Source organism: Lontra canadensis, unplaced genomic scaffold (genome assembly GCF_010015895.1).
Source record: "Lontra canadensis isolate GAN:19392208 unplaced genomic scaffold, GSC_riverotter_1.0 scaffold113, whole genome shotgun sequence".
NCBI lineage: Eukaryota > Metazoa > Chordata > Mammalia > Carnivora > Mustelidae > Lontra > Lontra canadensis.
Window position 1 is genome coordinate 1,998,586 of NW_022631107.1, and position 16,445 is coordinate 2,015,030.

Below are 16,445 nucleotides of genomic sequence, written 5' to 3' on the forward strand. Positions count from 1 at the left end.
TAGCCCCTTTAAAGACTCAGAATGCTTTCCAGCTACTTGGAAATTATGAGGCACAGTTGGAAGCTGTAAAATGCTTTGAAGAATGTCACCCATTCCTATTTATGACAGGAAGTACTCCCCTTTCTTTTCAGTCCTTTTGATTTCAAAATTTACCGTTAAAGGGGAAAAAAAAATCTATCTAGGGAACATGATCTGGGAAGCCCATTAAACCTCATTTAGAGTTCCATTTTACATCTGTAAACAGAAAGACCAAGGCTCACGGCTTGTGGGAATTAATAAGTCTAACACTGCAATAAATGAACCTACTTTTTCAATTTGTGTCTGAAATTAGATTTAACTTTGCTCTGAAGCGGCCTTCCTGCGGGCGAGGGAAGCCGGCTCGGCCGCCTGGCGGCAGGAAGGCCCTCGCGGAGCGTGGCTCCAGGACGGACAGCGTCTCCAGGCAGTGCTGCCTTCCGCGGGCTGCGTGACGTCTGGTGTGACTCACGAGAGAAGAGGACAGACCCCTCAGCTGTGCGGCTGTCCCCTCAAGACTTGCCACATCTGTACTGTGACTCCAGCACTTCTCCTCTTTGCTCCCTCCTCGGAACAGCCGCCACCTTCGTGCACTTTTTTGAAACAAAAAGGAATGAGAAGTTCCCGCATTTGCTGTCACAAAGCCGGGTGGGGAGGGTAAGGACAACAAATGCAGCACCAGGCTGTCTGCTCTCTCAGGGCTCTTACTACCCATGCCTGAGTCAGCCGGGGACGGACAACTGGTTGTAACCGGTCACAGCCAAATGTAACCAGAGCTGCAGCAACAGGCAAGCCCGGATCCTTGAGGACCGCCTCACACTTGACATGTCCACCCAGAGCCCCCGGGAGGATAAATGGGATGACAAACGTCAAGGACTAGAAGACGCAGCCGGACATAATTCACAAGGACACGTTCTAACCTTTCTTCCTTCTCCTGTGGACCTATTTCATGCTATTCAGGGCAACTGGCTTCAAAAAGCAGAACTCAGGAGCCCATATTGGGTCCGCCTTGAAATATGGCACAATTTGCCTTCCTTTCCCAACGAAACGGAGTACTGGATGGCAGTCCGTTCTAATGCGTAAGTCTGTGATTAGGAAGAAACACATTCCACCTTCTTTATTCCTTTCGTTACCATGTGACACACAGCCCGTACTGAAAAGAAGACTTTTACTAAAGTTGGCAGAAAGCGGGACCATGGGTAACCTCATTCCGATAAGCTCAGAAGGGACACCGGTGCCTTCTCTTACCTCTCCTCAGAAGCAGACTCGAGGCTGGAGGGCCTCCCTGACTCCATCAGAAAGGACCGTTCCCTCCTGGAGGTGTTTCCTACTCCAATCACCTAGTCACGTCAGGTGCTAGCTGCTGTTCCAGAAGACCTGGAGACTCAGGAAGGGTCATTCTCCAACAGGGAAGTATCAGACGCTGAGGATAAAGTAGTGAATAAAACAGACAACTCCCTTCTTCTTGGAACTTGTAGTCAACAGAAGGTCTAAGAAAAATCCAGGAAACCAGCAATACCTTTGTGAGAAACCCCGTGAGAGAACGTGACAGGGTGCCACAGGGGAAGGCGGGGTGGGGGGAGCAGAAGACTCTGAGAAGGAGCTGCACGACCACAGCGCAGAAGGAAGACACCAGCTCCGGAACGACCAGGCCTCCTGAGCCCAATTTCTAGCCATACCACACATCCTGCGAACATTTCACCCTCCCTTCCCTTCTTTTTAATGGCGATTTCTTTCAATCCCCTCCCTACAAAACCACTGTTCACAGCAGCCGAGATGTGCAAACAGTCCCTTGTCCCTCAGCTGATGGATGGATAACGGCTGTAATGCATCCGATCGAACTATCTGGCAATACAAAAGGAATGAAGTGCTGTTACACGCTAAGACAGAGGATTCCGGAAAACAGGATGCGAAGTGAAAAGAAGCCGGTCACAAAAGGGCACATATCCCGTTTGTATCAATGTCCAGAACAGGCAAATCTAGACAGACAGAGAAATGAGTGTGTTCCCAGGACCGGGGGTGCGGGCAGGGACAACAGCAAGGACAGCCACAGGCCACTGGGGTTTCTCTGAAGGAGGAGGATGATGTTCCACAATCATTTGTGGTGATGGTCACACGACCCTGCGAGGACACTAAACCACTGAACTGTACACTTCAAACAGTGACTCCAGCGGCCTCTGAATTATTTCTCAAAGCTGTTATTAAAAACCACCCAGGAGTCCAGCTTGGGAAGGCTGTTTCAGCAAAAGGCACTGCTCTACAGAGTCTGTTCTGGAGGCAACTACCTGGTGTCCTGACAGCAAAGCTGGCTGCTCCCACCCACAGACAGGCACGACCACTCAGGCTACGGAACACGGCTCCATGTGGTTCCATGTGGTTCAAGGTACAAGCGCAACAAGGTGCAGACCAAGTAGCTTAAAAAAAAAAAACAAAAAACAATGTTCCTGCCACCCCACAAAGTTTTGCTGATCCTTAAATTTCACACACTGACCCACACATAAAATGCCACAATTTGCATGTAAGTGGGAGCTCTTTAATTTTTTAAACAATTTAAATCCAATTTTCCCTTTGCTCTCAGGGACCAGCACAAACACTCACACATAAGAGCGTGTGTGGCCACAACACAGTGTGGGAGCCACAGAGCACTGCCCCCCCGCCCCACAGCAGCTGCCCCGGGGAGGGGGCCCCCACACGCCTCAGGCAGAACCTGCATCCCATGGGTGGTACGTGGCTTCCACAGCTCAAAGGCTAGACTCCCCCAACCCTCAAATCCTGGTGTGACGGGAAACTAGGGAGCAGGAGACGTGTCCAGGAGAGGCACCGGAGGGGAGAAAAGCAATCTGGAAAGACGGAGAGTTCTGGCACAAGTGCCCCCTCCATTTCAGGGTATTTACGGGACACTTTACATGTGAATATGGCTCCGTTCACAGTTGTGTGAAAAAGATGCCAGTGTTCATAGACAACAGTGTGCTTTTCTGCTGTGGATTTCAGCACAGAAATAGAATATGAAATACGTAATCTACTGATGGAAGCATAAAGAACCCAGAAGCACCAACATAAATGTTCTTTTCCTTTTTTTTCTATTTACAGATAAATTATAAATACCATCGACTGATTTTAAGTGTTTATTTAAATCGTCCATCTAAGGAACACTGAGCAGATTATGCCATTAATGGCTCATTTTTTTATCTTCATCACTTAACACACATTTGAACAGCCCCAGAATGCTAGAACGATTCAAGGTAAATGGAACACAAATCCCTGGGTTCAGGAACAACAAAGGGATATTAATCTAAAACACAAAAGTTTTTTTCAACTCTGTCATTTTAGGTAAGTTCTGAAAAAATTCCTTTACCATAATATAGTAGGGGACAATTTAAGATTTCCATAGAAAATACCTAGGGGCACCGAACTGAGTAACAAAGAAAGAAAACTCCAAGAAAGACCTAGAGATATCTTCATGACTTGGAAGGAAATGTTCTAAAAACAGTTTCAGAAACCAAATACAACAAAGGAAAAATACACAAATATAACTGAAGAATTATGTAAGAGCTCTGTTCTTTCCCACATCATAAAAGGCACAAGGTATCAAAAGACAGGTATGTCTAAAGCAACTGGAGAAAATTACCCCAATCTCTTTTTTCAATCTGTACCCGCCCAAGCTTTCAAAACTCTAGAAAAGGAATTACAATAACCCGTCAAAGAGACGGCTGAGCACCACCACTGTCCCCTCCACTGGCTCCAAAGCACTGTATTGGCTTTTTTAAAAAACTGGGTATTAATTCACTCTATAGCTCACATCCAAAAGTTGGGGTTCAACAGCCTTTGACCTCTTGACTTGCAACCTGAGCTTAACCATGTCACCAAATCACCAAGTCGGACCCGTCGTCCCTGCAAAGAAATTGTGACAAACTGCCCAGTGCTGGATATGGCAGGTGTTTTGGGAAACTCCCACCTCATAACTCACCCTGAAAAACCACCTTGCTAATTGCCAAACACCATTCTGACTCTCCACAATGGTCTTTTTTTTTTTTTTTAAAAATGCTTAATCCCAAAACTGCCTCATGGGACTCTAGGCCAGGAGGGCACCTCCAGACAATGGCTAAGGATGTGGGGAGGTCCTGGGGTATGTGCACAGCCTCAGAGAGGAGGGAGGAAGAGGCTCCCCTGCCCCGGGCCACCCTCCCACAGCAGCAGGCTCACGGGCCCCACACCGGCCAGACAACGGCATCGCTATGCTGGTTCATTGCGTGGAGGCGGACCTGAGCAGGAGGCGGCACGGGGCTCAGGACGCAGCATTTTAAACGTAACCAAATGAGAATTCTGAAGTGGCAACAGAGCCTGAAGAGACAGCAACTAACCTCTCCTCTAAACTGTTCAGTGAGGAAAACAAAATAGATGTGCTTTGTTTATTCTGTAGCTGGCATGCTGCGGAAAAGCAACCAGAGGAGTGAAGGGGAAGCAGAACACTTTGGAAGATGGCAGTGACCTTGAATGGGAGGAGTGTTAGCATTAAAAGGAACAGGCAGAATCAGAGCAATGGGTCAGCTTTAGAATTCAGAGATGCAGCAATGGACTAAGCTTTTTTTTTTTTTTTTTTTTTTTTTAAAGATTTTATCCATTCACCCAACAGAGAGAGAGAGAGAGAGAGATCACAAGCAGGCAGAGAGACAGGCCGGGGTGGGGGGCGGGGGAAGCAGGCTCCCATCGGAGCCGAGAACCCAATGCGGGGCTCGATCCCAGGACCCCAAGACCACGACCGGAGCCGAAGGCAGAGGCTCAACCCACAGAGCCACCCACCCAGGCGCCCCCGGACTAAGCTTTTATTCTCTGCCTTTTTAACATGCCAAGATCTGTGAAACGTGAAATTCTCTCAATTCACAAAAACTATGCTTTGGACCCAAACAAAATCAGAAATCAGCACCAGAGCTGTTAGACCACCACACTCCTGGAATCATCCCCTCCGGACTTCAAAGACACGCTGTGGTGTTTTCTGTTCCAGCAAACAATGAGTTCTCCTAGTTCCGACGTACTCAAATACACGCCCTCCCCACATACGTGAAGCCCACCATGGGAGGGGGCCATTTATCGGGTTTTCAGGGGCTCTTCAGCAGGAAGAGGAGGAAAGGCAGTGATGTGGGAAAGGCCTGTTGGATGTTTTTCCATTTGCAATCAACCTTGAACGTGCCCTTTTCGCAGCGGAGTAGTCAGACGCTGGCATGGCTTCTTCTGTGTTCTAGTGGTAAAACAGGTTTGTCCCTCTTTGCTAATCTGCTTCCTCAGATTTGCTTGCTACTACTATGTTAGTTCTAAGTTCCTTCTTTTTCTTCCTGGTGAGAGATTTTGTTTTCACCTCTCCCAAGGTTACATTCTTTGGAGCCTCAGAAGTACAGCAGACTCAGGATGGCCTTTAAACGTTAACTACCTTTCTAGTTCCTCCATGCTGTGTTGTAACCAACTGTCAAGCACTTTATTAGATGAAAGGAAAAAATTGCCTTTTGTGAATCAGCCAGTGCTGTTGAGCTGGGGTTCTTAAACGGGGGTGACTCTGCCCCCAGGAGACATTTGGTTACGTCTGGAGACACTTTTGATTGCCAAATTGGGGGTGGGTGGCGCTCCTGCTAGCGTCTCATGGTAAAGGCCAGCAATGCTGACCTTCCTACAAGGCCCAGGCCACCCCACAACCGAATTACCTGGCCCAAAATGTTGGAAGTGCCAAGGTTAGGAAACAGTGATTAGCAGCAAGTTCTCCCCTGCACCCTATCCCCCCAATCAAGAACTCTGTCATCTGATGTTTAGGGCTCCTAACAGGTAGCTTATGCTTTTCTCTCCCCTACAAATGTTGTTTCAGATAAATAACAAAATCTGGCCATTTCACAACAAATGAAAGACTGTGAATTTGACGTGAACAGAAGTGACATGAAAGCCATGAATGCTCGCAGACATTTTCTCATATCGTGGTAACAGTCCCAGAAAGAAGGGGTTTAGGGCTCCATTTTAATCCTGAGGAGACAGAGGCTCCAGATCCTCGGCCATGGTTCCCAGGGAGGAACCAGGGGAACTGGTGAGGAGAACCCTGATGTCACCCCACCTGGCATTTTTCAAACCACAGGCTGAGACCCATTTGGTGGGTCATAAAATCAATTTACTGCATCACAATGCACGTTTTTAAAGAAAATGAAATAGGAAGTAGGAAATGATAGTAAGTGTAAGAGTAAAACTGGTTTTGTGAAACTCTCTTTGTCACTTGGCTGTGACCATGAAAGCCAGAAGTCTACAGTCCTGTCCAGGCAAAGGCTGTGCAGACAGGAAAATGGCACCAGAAAGGGGTCAACTTGGCTGTGGTCACCAGCCACTCAGGGGTCTGGGACTAGAGTGGAGCTCGTTACCAAAGCAGTGCCTTGGCCGGGACCAGGTGCTCAGCCGGGCAAGGCATGGATGAGGAGCTCCCAAGACCAGGAGCGGGCGCCATCCCTTCCCTCCTCGTGACCGGCCATGAAGACGTGTCCCCTGACGGGAGACTAGAGGGCTGGTGCCCAGCTGTCCCACTCCAACCCAATCCAACCCAGGAGACTTGCCCTTTCAGCCCTCAGTACTTCCTGAACACAATGAGGGGAGGCGCTGATGCTGGTAATGGCCTCTCCCAGAGAATTAATTTTCCAGCTCAATCTACCAACTGAAGCACCAGAGCAGAGAGGACACCTTGGGGACCTTCCGGACCAATGTCTTCTGTTTCCATCTAAGCCAAGTAAGATGCTGAGCTACTGATTCTGAGTTTCTGAAAACTCACCTGAGGTATGCCCCTAATTTTGAACTGTTTATCTGCAGTCCATAGAAAGAAATTAACTTCAAGGTCACTTGGGGACCTCTTGGGGAAAAAGGTCCCAGAGCCAAGCTGCTTGAATCCTCACCTCCCCCCACCACAGCAGCTACTGCTACAGTTCAAGAGACCTGCTAAAGAGGGCAAGAAAGTCATCATTTAGAAGGGATCTTAGAAAATAGCCTTTGTTCCAAGAATCAGTTAAACTTCTATTTTTTAACTTTCATGGCTCTTTAGTTGAGGCAATATGCTCAAAACTGGAGACAATATATTTCTGTGAACTGAGGTTCCTCTCAGCTCATTTTCCATCCTGGTTAAAAGCAGCCCCACATACGGTTAGTAGTTTCGTAGCTCAGGATGTAAAAGATGGGGGACTCCTGTACTTAGGGTTACTTTCCAGGCTAAGAAAGGCAAACATTCCCCCACCACCGCCCCATGTTTCAGGTGGTGGCAATGAGAAGGGGCAGGCAAGGCACAAAATGACCTATGAGGACACGTGGGACTCTGCCCAGCTTCTGGTAACATTTGTCCTCCAGCGCTCTTCCCATAAGCCTGGGAGCACGTGACATCCCTCCCACGCCATGGGTGACACGCAGGCACCAGGAAGCCAGGGGGCCCATAACCTGGACTGGCGTGCAGAAGGCTGACACCCACCCAAGTGACATGCAGCACACCGTGAGCAACCGCAGCCTGGGTGCCACATGCCGAAATCCTGCCCTGCAGGCCTGATGCTCTGGGAACACAGCTGCAGCCCTGAAGCAAGAGCCGATCCAGACACTGAGCTACCTAGAGAATCATTAAAAATAAAACTCCCAGTGGGACTGCACGAGCCTGCCCACACAGAGAAGGGAGGAGGGAAGGGCCCAGAGGGTGAGAGCACAGAAGGTGAAGCAGCCGCCGGACAGACGGCCCTGATTCACGGCAGGACAGGCCTCTCACACAGCTGAGCATACTCGGGTGGAACGCATCGAGAACGTGTTGCTCTGAAAGCAAAGGAGCGCTGCAGCCTCCCAAGCAGGCTGGGCCGCAGGCAGCTGGAGACTCCGCTTCAGTGAGCCGCAGCGACACGGTGGCCATTCGAGGACAGTAAGGACAGCCTTTCCGTACACCTTTGGAGACATGGGGAAACTACACTCCCTGCTCTGTGCTGGAGAGCCCTGTCGTCTCTGGGGCTGAAGTCTTGGTCCCAAGTCCCAGCACCCTGAACAAAGAGCAGCAGGGCCATAACTCACACTGCTCCTTGCGAGGAAAGTCACTCCAGAGCCCTTTCCCACAGGCGTGCTCCAGTAAATTCAGCCAGCTTTCCGAAGACTGTTATATACGACATATTTCAAAGCTCTGATAATGACTGAAAGGGACGATCCTTACTTATTTAGGTCAAGGACAAGCACCGAGAATAAAGTCAGAATCCTCCAGACCTTCTCATCAAATAATAATTCACCCATGCAATGTACTGTCACTTAAAATAAAGGCAGATGGTTATTCAACTAAATTCCTACTAATCAATGTCACAAGAAATCACACTTAACTAATAAAGTTTCTAGAAAACAGCCTGCTTGGCCAAAATCTTGTTGCTTTTCTGGTTCTGAGTGACATTTCAAGGAAACTTCACAGTGAGACGAGCTGTCAGTGTAACTAACTCCATGCCAGGACCTCAGAGAACCTAGGAAGAGGGCCGGGTGGAGGCCCACTGTTAGAAAAAAATCCCAACTGCATGCCACGGCCTCAAGGCTCTCCTCCATCTGGCCCCCAGCCCACCCCTGACTTCAACCCAGCAGGCCCCAGAGCAGGGGTCAACCAACTCCAGATAAAGCAGACCAGATCAGCCCGCAGCTAGGAGTGCTGTGTATTCTTTAAAAGAGTTTTGTTTAAAAGGAACAAAAAGGGGGTAAACCAGGGTCTTGAGCCTCGCAGCTTCCAGGCACAGAGTGACAGGTGCCGGCGCCTGCTCTGATCCGCCTGCCCTCGCCTGCCCGCTGCCGGTCACAGGGGCCTGGCATTTCAGAAGAATTCAGCTCTGATTAAAACATAACCTCATGCCTATAAATAAAATGTCTTTTACACACTAATTAAAAATAACAGGCTGGCATTTGGAAACTCCCATAAACAAAAATATAAGAGTTGAAATGAAGAGCAACAGCAGACTGTTTGATCTAAGCTCAGGTGGGTAAAAAGCCACATGTGTCTTCTCTGAAGTTTTTCCATTAACTCCTGAATTTATGGGGCTTTAAAATGGGGAACAATGTCCATCTTACCTTTTAATTTAACAATGTCACAGTGAGCTTTTCCCGATTTACTCCATTTTAGTGACTGTGTAAGTCTTCAGCGTTAACCCAACATACACGAAATATTTCAAAATTGTAATCCGTAAGAAGAAATTATGAAATAATTTGTTTTGTACACCATGTCGTCAACATCCACGAGGGCCTCTCACACCCGCGGCGCATCTCAACTCACGACAGCCACGGATCACACACTCACGAGCCGCGTGTCCCCAACAGGCTGCCGCGCGGCCTGGGCGGGTCTCAAATGTTCAGTCACTTTAACCGAACACAAACCAAACTTGCTCGCATTTTAGGAGTTTTGTATAAAGAGTTTTTCATGCTGCGACCATGTGCTTGTTTTTTACTTCAGACGACTTAATAAATATTTACTATTTTATGTATATAAAAACTCCTGGAATTCATCTTGGGATTCACACCACATTCTTCACAATAAGCTAAAAGACACTCCGAACCTCGTCATACTGCTTTCCCACAGGCATCCAGTTTTGCTTTCCAAACCATGGCTGTTAGACTTGCTTCCCATTTCCTTTACACATGCTCCTTTCCTGTCCTAACTGAATGCAACCAGAAGTTCTGGCACGTCTGAGCCGAGTTTCCTTAATGTGCCGCAGGATGGCGTGACCATGCACAGAACGACCCGCCTGAGTCTGTAATCCAAAAACACTCCACCCTGTCTGCTCGTTCCTTTAGGAGACTTATGTCTGACTTTAGGATTTAAGGAGTAAAAGGGAAGAATCTCAGGACCTCAAGAGACCCTGGTGACAGCCAGGATCAGAGGCCCCTCCCAGAGTGAGCACAACCAAGGAGCCGTTCACACTCTGCTCACTGAAGTCAGTGCCCGCTCCGCACTCAGGAGCGCACAGCACGGACACTGCTAAGGGGAAACAGCAGTTTCGACGGCCCGGGAGGCAACGGGACCCTCACTGGTCACCAACAGCAGGGGCCACCGTCTAAACCCCAAGGGCCATCCTGGTTACCTCTGCGTCCTGTTGGGGGAGGTGGTACGTCTTCTCGAGGCTGTGCAGAGTTCGGGCGGTCAGAGTCTTCTGCTCCAAGAGATGCTCCAGAAGCAAGACGAGCTGGTCTGGGAGGAGCTGAGGGCAAAAGCAGAAAGTCTGTGAAAAGACTAGAGACTTGACCTTGGTAAAACCTCAGAGCTTACACCATATCCCTAAAGACACTGCACTCTGGGGCCTGATTAAGCCCCATTCCCCATGGCTTTTCAGGTCAGTTCTATATTTAGAGCAGATCAAAAGATCCAATGTTTATCTTTTTATTTTTAGGTTGTACAATGTGTTAAGGTGTGCAACATGATGACTGAATACACATATGTGCTGTGAAATGATAAAAACTGTACTTTAACTTCATAAAACATTATCATGGTTCATTAGAGTTCTTTATGGCATGTAAATGCCAAAAAATATCATTTCACGCAGATAAAGATTCAAGAAGCCATCTGATCTTAAGTGAATACATGGAAAAGAAGCAGTTTTCAGATTTCCTGTACCACCTAAGCCTTGCACGTGTACACCAAGAAATAAAGGGCACATGATGAAACAAGAACCAGTTCTCACAATCCCTTCATTATAAAAATTTAAAGTTTACTATTCCATTAAAAATTTTAAAATGACTGTACAGGTGATTTTATACATGTGTGTTATGTATAATCTCACACACACAATGCACAAGGTCACTCTTCTTACTCTTGAGTTTTCATACAGTCAAAAAATGGTGTTTATCACTTAAAGGCAAAGAGAGGAAGATATTTGCATAGGACATAAAAAACAACGAAGATTTATGAGCCAACAGTATTCGTGAAATCCAAGAACTTAAAATGTCTTATTCACTACTGAACTGGGATCAGCCCCGACCACAGGGCAGTGCTCAAAGAAACTATAAACGGAGGAAAAAACAAATTTAAGATACATTTTGTGGGAACTGTAGAAACTGAAAAATATTTATTCTGAAATCAAGGTTTTAAAATTATGACTCTGAATTCCATTATTCTCTACATTTAGCTTTTTCTCCATCCCTGCTTATGACCAGATAGTCCCTATCCGATAACTCGATTTTAGAGGTCTAGAAGTCAATCCTCCATCAACAGAACATTCATACCACCTGGACTTTAATCCCCACGTTGTCACTTCAAAAGAAAACTTAAGAATCACTGGCTTCTCTTGCTACCTTCTCTACCTTTTGGCCCTCAAGTGTGGACTCTGCCCCACCCCCATTTCCAAACACACACACACAAACACTTCCCATCACACACGGAGGAAAGCGGAGTAGAGAGCACGCACAATATTCACCAGGCACTTTCACAGTCAAAGCATTTCTTGTGCTTTCTCACAGTGGCCTTCTAAATGCTAGTAAAACTGCTTTCCTAGAGACAAACATGGATGTACATCACTTGATTCCTGGGCATTTTTTATTTTATAACATCACTTCATTCCCCTTGGAGTCAATGCTGTGGATCCTCTCTCAGGTTAACAGGGCTGAAACAAGGTGTCTTCAGCAGAAATAGAGGGTTACAACCAGCACGGACCCGTGAGGAGGACTCAAAGAACAGCTAACACTTCATTTTCTTTCCATTGTAAGTCATGTGCCTTTAAGATGTTTGAAGATATCAAATTACTATGTAACAACCAGTAACAAAAATGCCAGTTTTCCGTTTTTTATAGTTTCCGACACATGAGGCTTTTATATTTTCAAAAATTTGCTGTTTATAAAACAGCCCAAATCCAGGGCTCTAGGGAGCCTCCAGGGAACCTCCTCTCCGTCCACACCACGAGCAATCTCCTCAGGCCCTGCCCGGAGCCCAGGCTGCCTCAGCCCTCCTTCCCACCCACAGCATCCTGCGGCCTCCCTCTCCGGATCTTTCTTACATTCCAAGAGGGGCATTTCTCTGGTGGAGGCTCATCCTTCAGCCGCGGCCTTAATACACCCCTGAGGTGCCCTTAGATCACTCCCCAACTGTCCTCCTGCACTTGAGCCCTCTTCACAGAGCCGGCCTTTCTCCCCCATCACGGTCTCTCACACCTCACCATGGCCCTTTATAAAGTGTGTCCCAGTTGCCCCCAGCAGGTGGTGGCCTGGCTTCTGCCTCTGCAGGGGCTGTGGAGGGGAGAGCCCCAGAGGAGTCAGGCCCATCCAGCCCTACCTACACTGTGACGCCCTGACGGGCGCTCTCAAAACTGGTGCCCAGCACTTCTGCAGCTAGCCAGCCCCAGGAGTAAGCGCTGGACATCGAGGCCACTCTAGATGCAGGAAGCTGGCCTCTGGGTAAGAGCCCACCCGACAGAACACAGAACCCCCATCAGCTGGGGGTGCAGGCCCTGCTGGCTAACTAAACCCAGCAGGAACCGGCCCTGCCAACCTGCAGAGTTACAGGGAAGGAAGGAGCAGGAAGGAAAGCATCTCCCTATTTCGTGTATGCACTTACAAAGAAGCCTATTGTTACAACTCAAGTTTAGGACTTGCTTTAAACTAGAGACCCAAGGAGGGAAGAAGCCCTTGAGTAAGCTGATTCACCTGGTCCTTAACTTACCCCAACTGGGTTTAATCAACAAGCACAACTCCAGCTTAAAACCAAAGAATTACTAGCTTGTGAACAAATCAAGATGTCCGGATTCATACTTTTACATCCTGAAGTTTTCTTCTGAGCAGAAAGGTCACACATCCTCACAGAGAAACACAACCAAAGGATCACTGAAGACCTTTGTCCTTTTCAAATTTTCCACGATGGAAAAATATTTAAAGCCAAGCCCCCTGCCTGAAGAGGGACAGCGGAGATGGATGGCAGGGGGTCAAACCCTTAGGGCTCTTGAGCACGTTTCATTTACTCTTAACAGGAGAGGCAGACAGCAAGCCGCGCGCCCCGCCAGAGAGCCCCCTGGCCCGGGCGGTGCTGCTGGAGGGTCGGCCTGTTCCACCTGTTCAGGGCGGGCAGAAGGCAATGAGGACCCACACAGAGCCCTAAGACCATTTCTCTGGAAGGAATGCCGGGAGTTCTGCTAGTCCTGTGCTTCAGAGCAGGCTTGCAGAAATGCTTCTCTCTTAGTAAACAACCTGTAGCCATCTGGCTTCCAACTGCAACTCTTCCAATTTACCAGGAAAAATGCAGTTTCTAAACAATGAGGAAAGTAGAGAAAATCAGCGATCAAATGCTATTTTAATACACAGACAATAAAACTGATTCAGTATCTTCCATTCACAAACAAACATTACATATTTTTTTACATGACATTACAGACCCTGAAAAAAGAGGATATGAAAGCAAAAATGTGGTAAGCAGCTCCCTTTAATACAGTACACTTCTCTTATAAAATAAACATTTACTCCCCGTAAAGCCACCCTACGATGAAAAAGTACTATGTAATACACCAAAATGTTTGCACAGCAGCAGAGAGTGAGCGTACACCAGCGAATGTGCTCAAAATGTGGTCCTGGGCACCCCCCACCCCCGCGCCAGCAGCTGGCACCACGGCGACGGGAAATGCGTGGGTCAGTCCACTCCCACCCACATAGGAATCAAATTAAATTTCACATGACTTCTAGGCCAACTGTGTTTTAATGCAGCAGTACTGAGAGCTTCCGTCACACTATGGGGTGATTAAGAAAAATAAAGTGCACGTCTCAGAACGTTATCTCCTGAGAAAGCAGCGCCTCCGAACAGTATATGAGAACCTGCCTTTCTTCCTGAGGGTCTGATGTGCTCGCGCCCGCAGTCTCACAGTGACAGGAATAGAAGGTCCCTTCCTTTGCACAGACAAGGACTTCATGATGGGGTGATTTTTTCCATAGGGAAACCACATGGCATTTTATGAATTCATCTGCCTCAGAAACTTAGACAAATTTAAGACAACGGGGTGCCAAAGCCATGTGTGTACTGTGTGCGTGAAAGAGAACTTCAAGGCACTATAAAACTTAAATTTAAAAAAATGCTAAAGGGGGCCAGTCAATACAAATGCTGTTTGTTCAGGATTTAGAAGTCTGCACTCTTGCTTTGAAGAGGGAGGATTCCAGAGTCGCGAATTACCCAGAATCGTACAAAGAAGAAAGAAGTCTACCTGGTATTTTCCCCAGTCAACTGAAGAGCTGAGGGAAGCCACACAACTCTGAATGGTTTTTTAAAGAGTTTCCATACAGGCTCTTGGAAAGAAAATATGAATTTTCCAAACCCACCCTCCTAGTCTACAAGCAGCACAAAGCAAACAAGCCCTGACTCTTCCAGAAGCCCCTCACCGCTGTCAGAGGGGCATCACTCACTCCCGGCTCCCAGAGGACCACCCACGCAACTGAGCCCCTCCACCATGTTTGCTATTAGCAGGACGCAGTACAGGCCAGCTCGCCGCCTGGATCAGAAAATGTCACCAACACGTCCCACCACTGACCTTCCAAAGGCAGGAACCGACTCGAAGAATGTGGTGCCACCGCTGCCTGCAGCCCTTCAGGAGGAGGGCGCCTCCCCTCGGGGCCCAGGCCGCCCGGCGGCAGCCGCACACGGCGGAAGTCTCCGAGAGGCTCCCAGATGGGGAATGAGCCTGGGACTGAGGCAGCCACCGACTGACGGTGGCGTGAGTTCTATTATTACCCCATTATCACTCTGGATCTGTGCCTAAATGAAGACTGCTTCCTCCCTGCTGCCATTTCCTTTTATCCTGGCTGGAGACTAAAAGCGGATCAATGGGGGCAATACATATGATGTCACTTCAATTTACAGCAACAGACTCCCTCCTTCAGTCTGTCTGAAATACACAGAAAGATCAATTCTTCCCAAAAATGGTTAAAAAATGCTTAGGGAGCATTCTTCTTCCAGAAAAGCATTCTCTGCTATATTTGTCTATGTTACTACGGCAGGAACTGTTTACACTGAACAAAAACAGAAGAAATGGGGGAGGGAGAAAAATCTCAAATTCTCCTGTATGCTGGAGACTTGCTGGCTGAAATTCAACAGGAGCGGGGTCCAAACCAGAACTGAAGCAGCTGACCTTTCAAAGTCACAGGCTTTCAGGCGCAGAGGCACAAGAGAGACAGCAGTTCTATGCCCTTCGGATTAAAAAGGTAATCCCATAAACATAAAAGGTCTTTTCTAGAAAATTTCCCCGAAGTCGAATAAATTCCTTTCTGCTCTTCCCAGAAAACACACACCACACCATACAGCCTCAGGTGCCCCCCGAGGCCACAGTGCGAGAACAGACAGTGCCCCTTCGTGTACTCTTCTCATTATGGGCAACAGGAACGGACTACAGGACACAAGGTCAAGCCTTAACAGATCATCTTTCAGACGGTGCTCTGATCCAAAATAAAACAAAATAAGTAAAAACCTCTAAGTTATATAAATTTTTGTATCATGACTCTTGAAAATGGGATATAATTACAATATAATTTAAAATATTCCTCAAGGGGCGCCTGGGTGGCTCAGTGGGTTAAGCCGCTGCCTTCGGCTCAGGTCATGATCTCAGGGTCCTGGGATCGAGTCCCGCATCGGGCTCTCTGCTCAGCGGGGAGCCTGCTTCCCTCTCTCTCTCTCTCTCTCTCTCTGCCTGCCTCTCCATCTACTTGTGCTCTCTCTGTCAAATAAATAAATAAAATCTTAAAAAAAAAAAAAAATATTCCTCAAAACATAGGAACTCTCCTTCCTATACAACCCCAGAACGCTGGTGAAGCTGACCTTTCAGACCCCAAACACCGGCCAGGACTATGGTCTTCATGTTGATGTCAGAATATGATCTTCCGTCATCTGTCATTTTCCTAATGATAAATGTTTTTAAGTGGCAAAAATTAAATTACTTAATATGTACACAGACAAGTGTATGCCTAAGAGCTGTTGTCAACTAAGGTATCATGATATAACTAAAATATTCTTGGTTTAAACTCAGTAATTTGTATAGAGAAAAAAGTAACTGGTTTGAGTTGCTACTGAAAACAAACTAAAAGCAAAACTTACAAAAGAACAATCAATCCCTACATGCTAACACAAAAACTTAATACACTTTAAAGAACTGCCAAATTTAAGAAAAGTCGTCCCAGGTCTTGTATTTTGGGGGCACAAACTCCATTTACCAACAAATGAAAGTCACCAAATAAAATAATTAAGAGTGAAAATAATTTCCTTCAAACTACAGAAAGCAATCAACAGACATACTTAGCCAGCACAGTCCTTTGTGATTTATCAAACATCTTTAAGGATTATGTCTGTAGTCAAATTTTAGTAGGAAAATTCAAGCAGAAGCAAATATTCATATAATTCATTTCACAGGGGAAAAAAAACTGCAAAACATTTTGGGAAACAAAAATATAGTAAACTCCCCTTGCACACATTTCTC

The 16,445-nt window shown here is 47.1% G+C and overlaps 1 protein-coding gene across 4 annotated transcripts in view; it reads right to left on the minus strand.

Moving 5' to 3' along the window:
• Positions 1–16,445, minus strand: part of AOPEP (aminopeptidase O (putative)) — a 335,338-nt gene that overhangs the window by 12,211 nt on the left and 306,682 nt on the right. For all 4 annotated transcript variants that reach the window (XM_032840547.1, XM_032840548.1, XM_032840546.1 and 1 more), the window contains one exon: positions 10,098–10,214. In XM_032840547.1, coding sequence (XP_032696438.1) covers positions 10,098–10,214 — 117 coding nt within the window. The remainder of the gene's footprint in view (positions 1–10,097; positions 10,215–16,445) is intronic.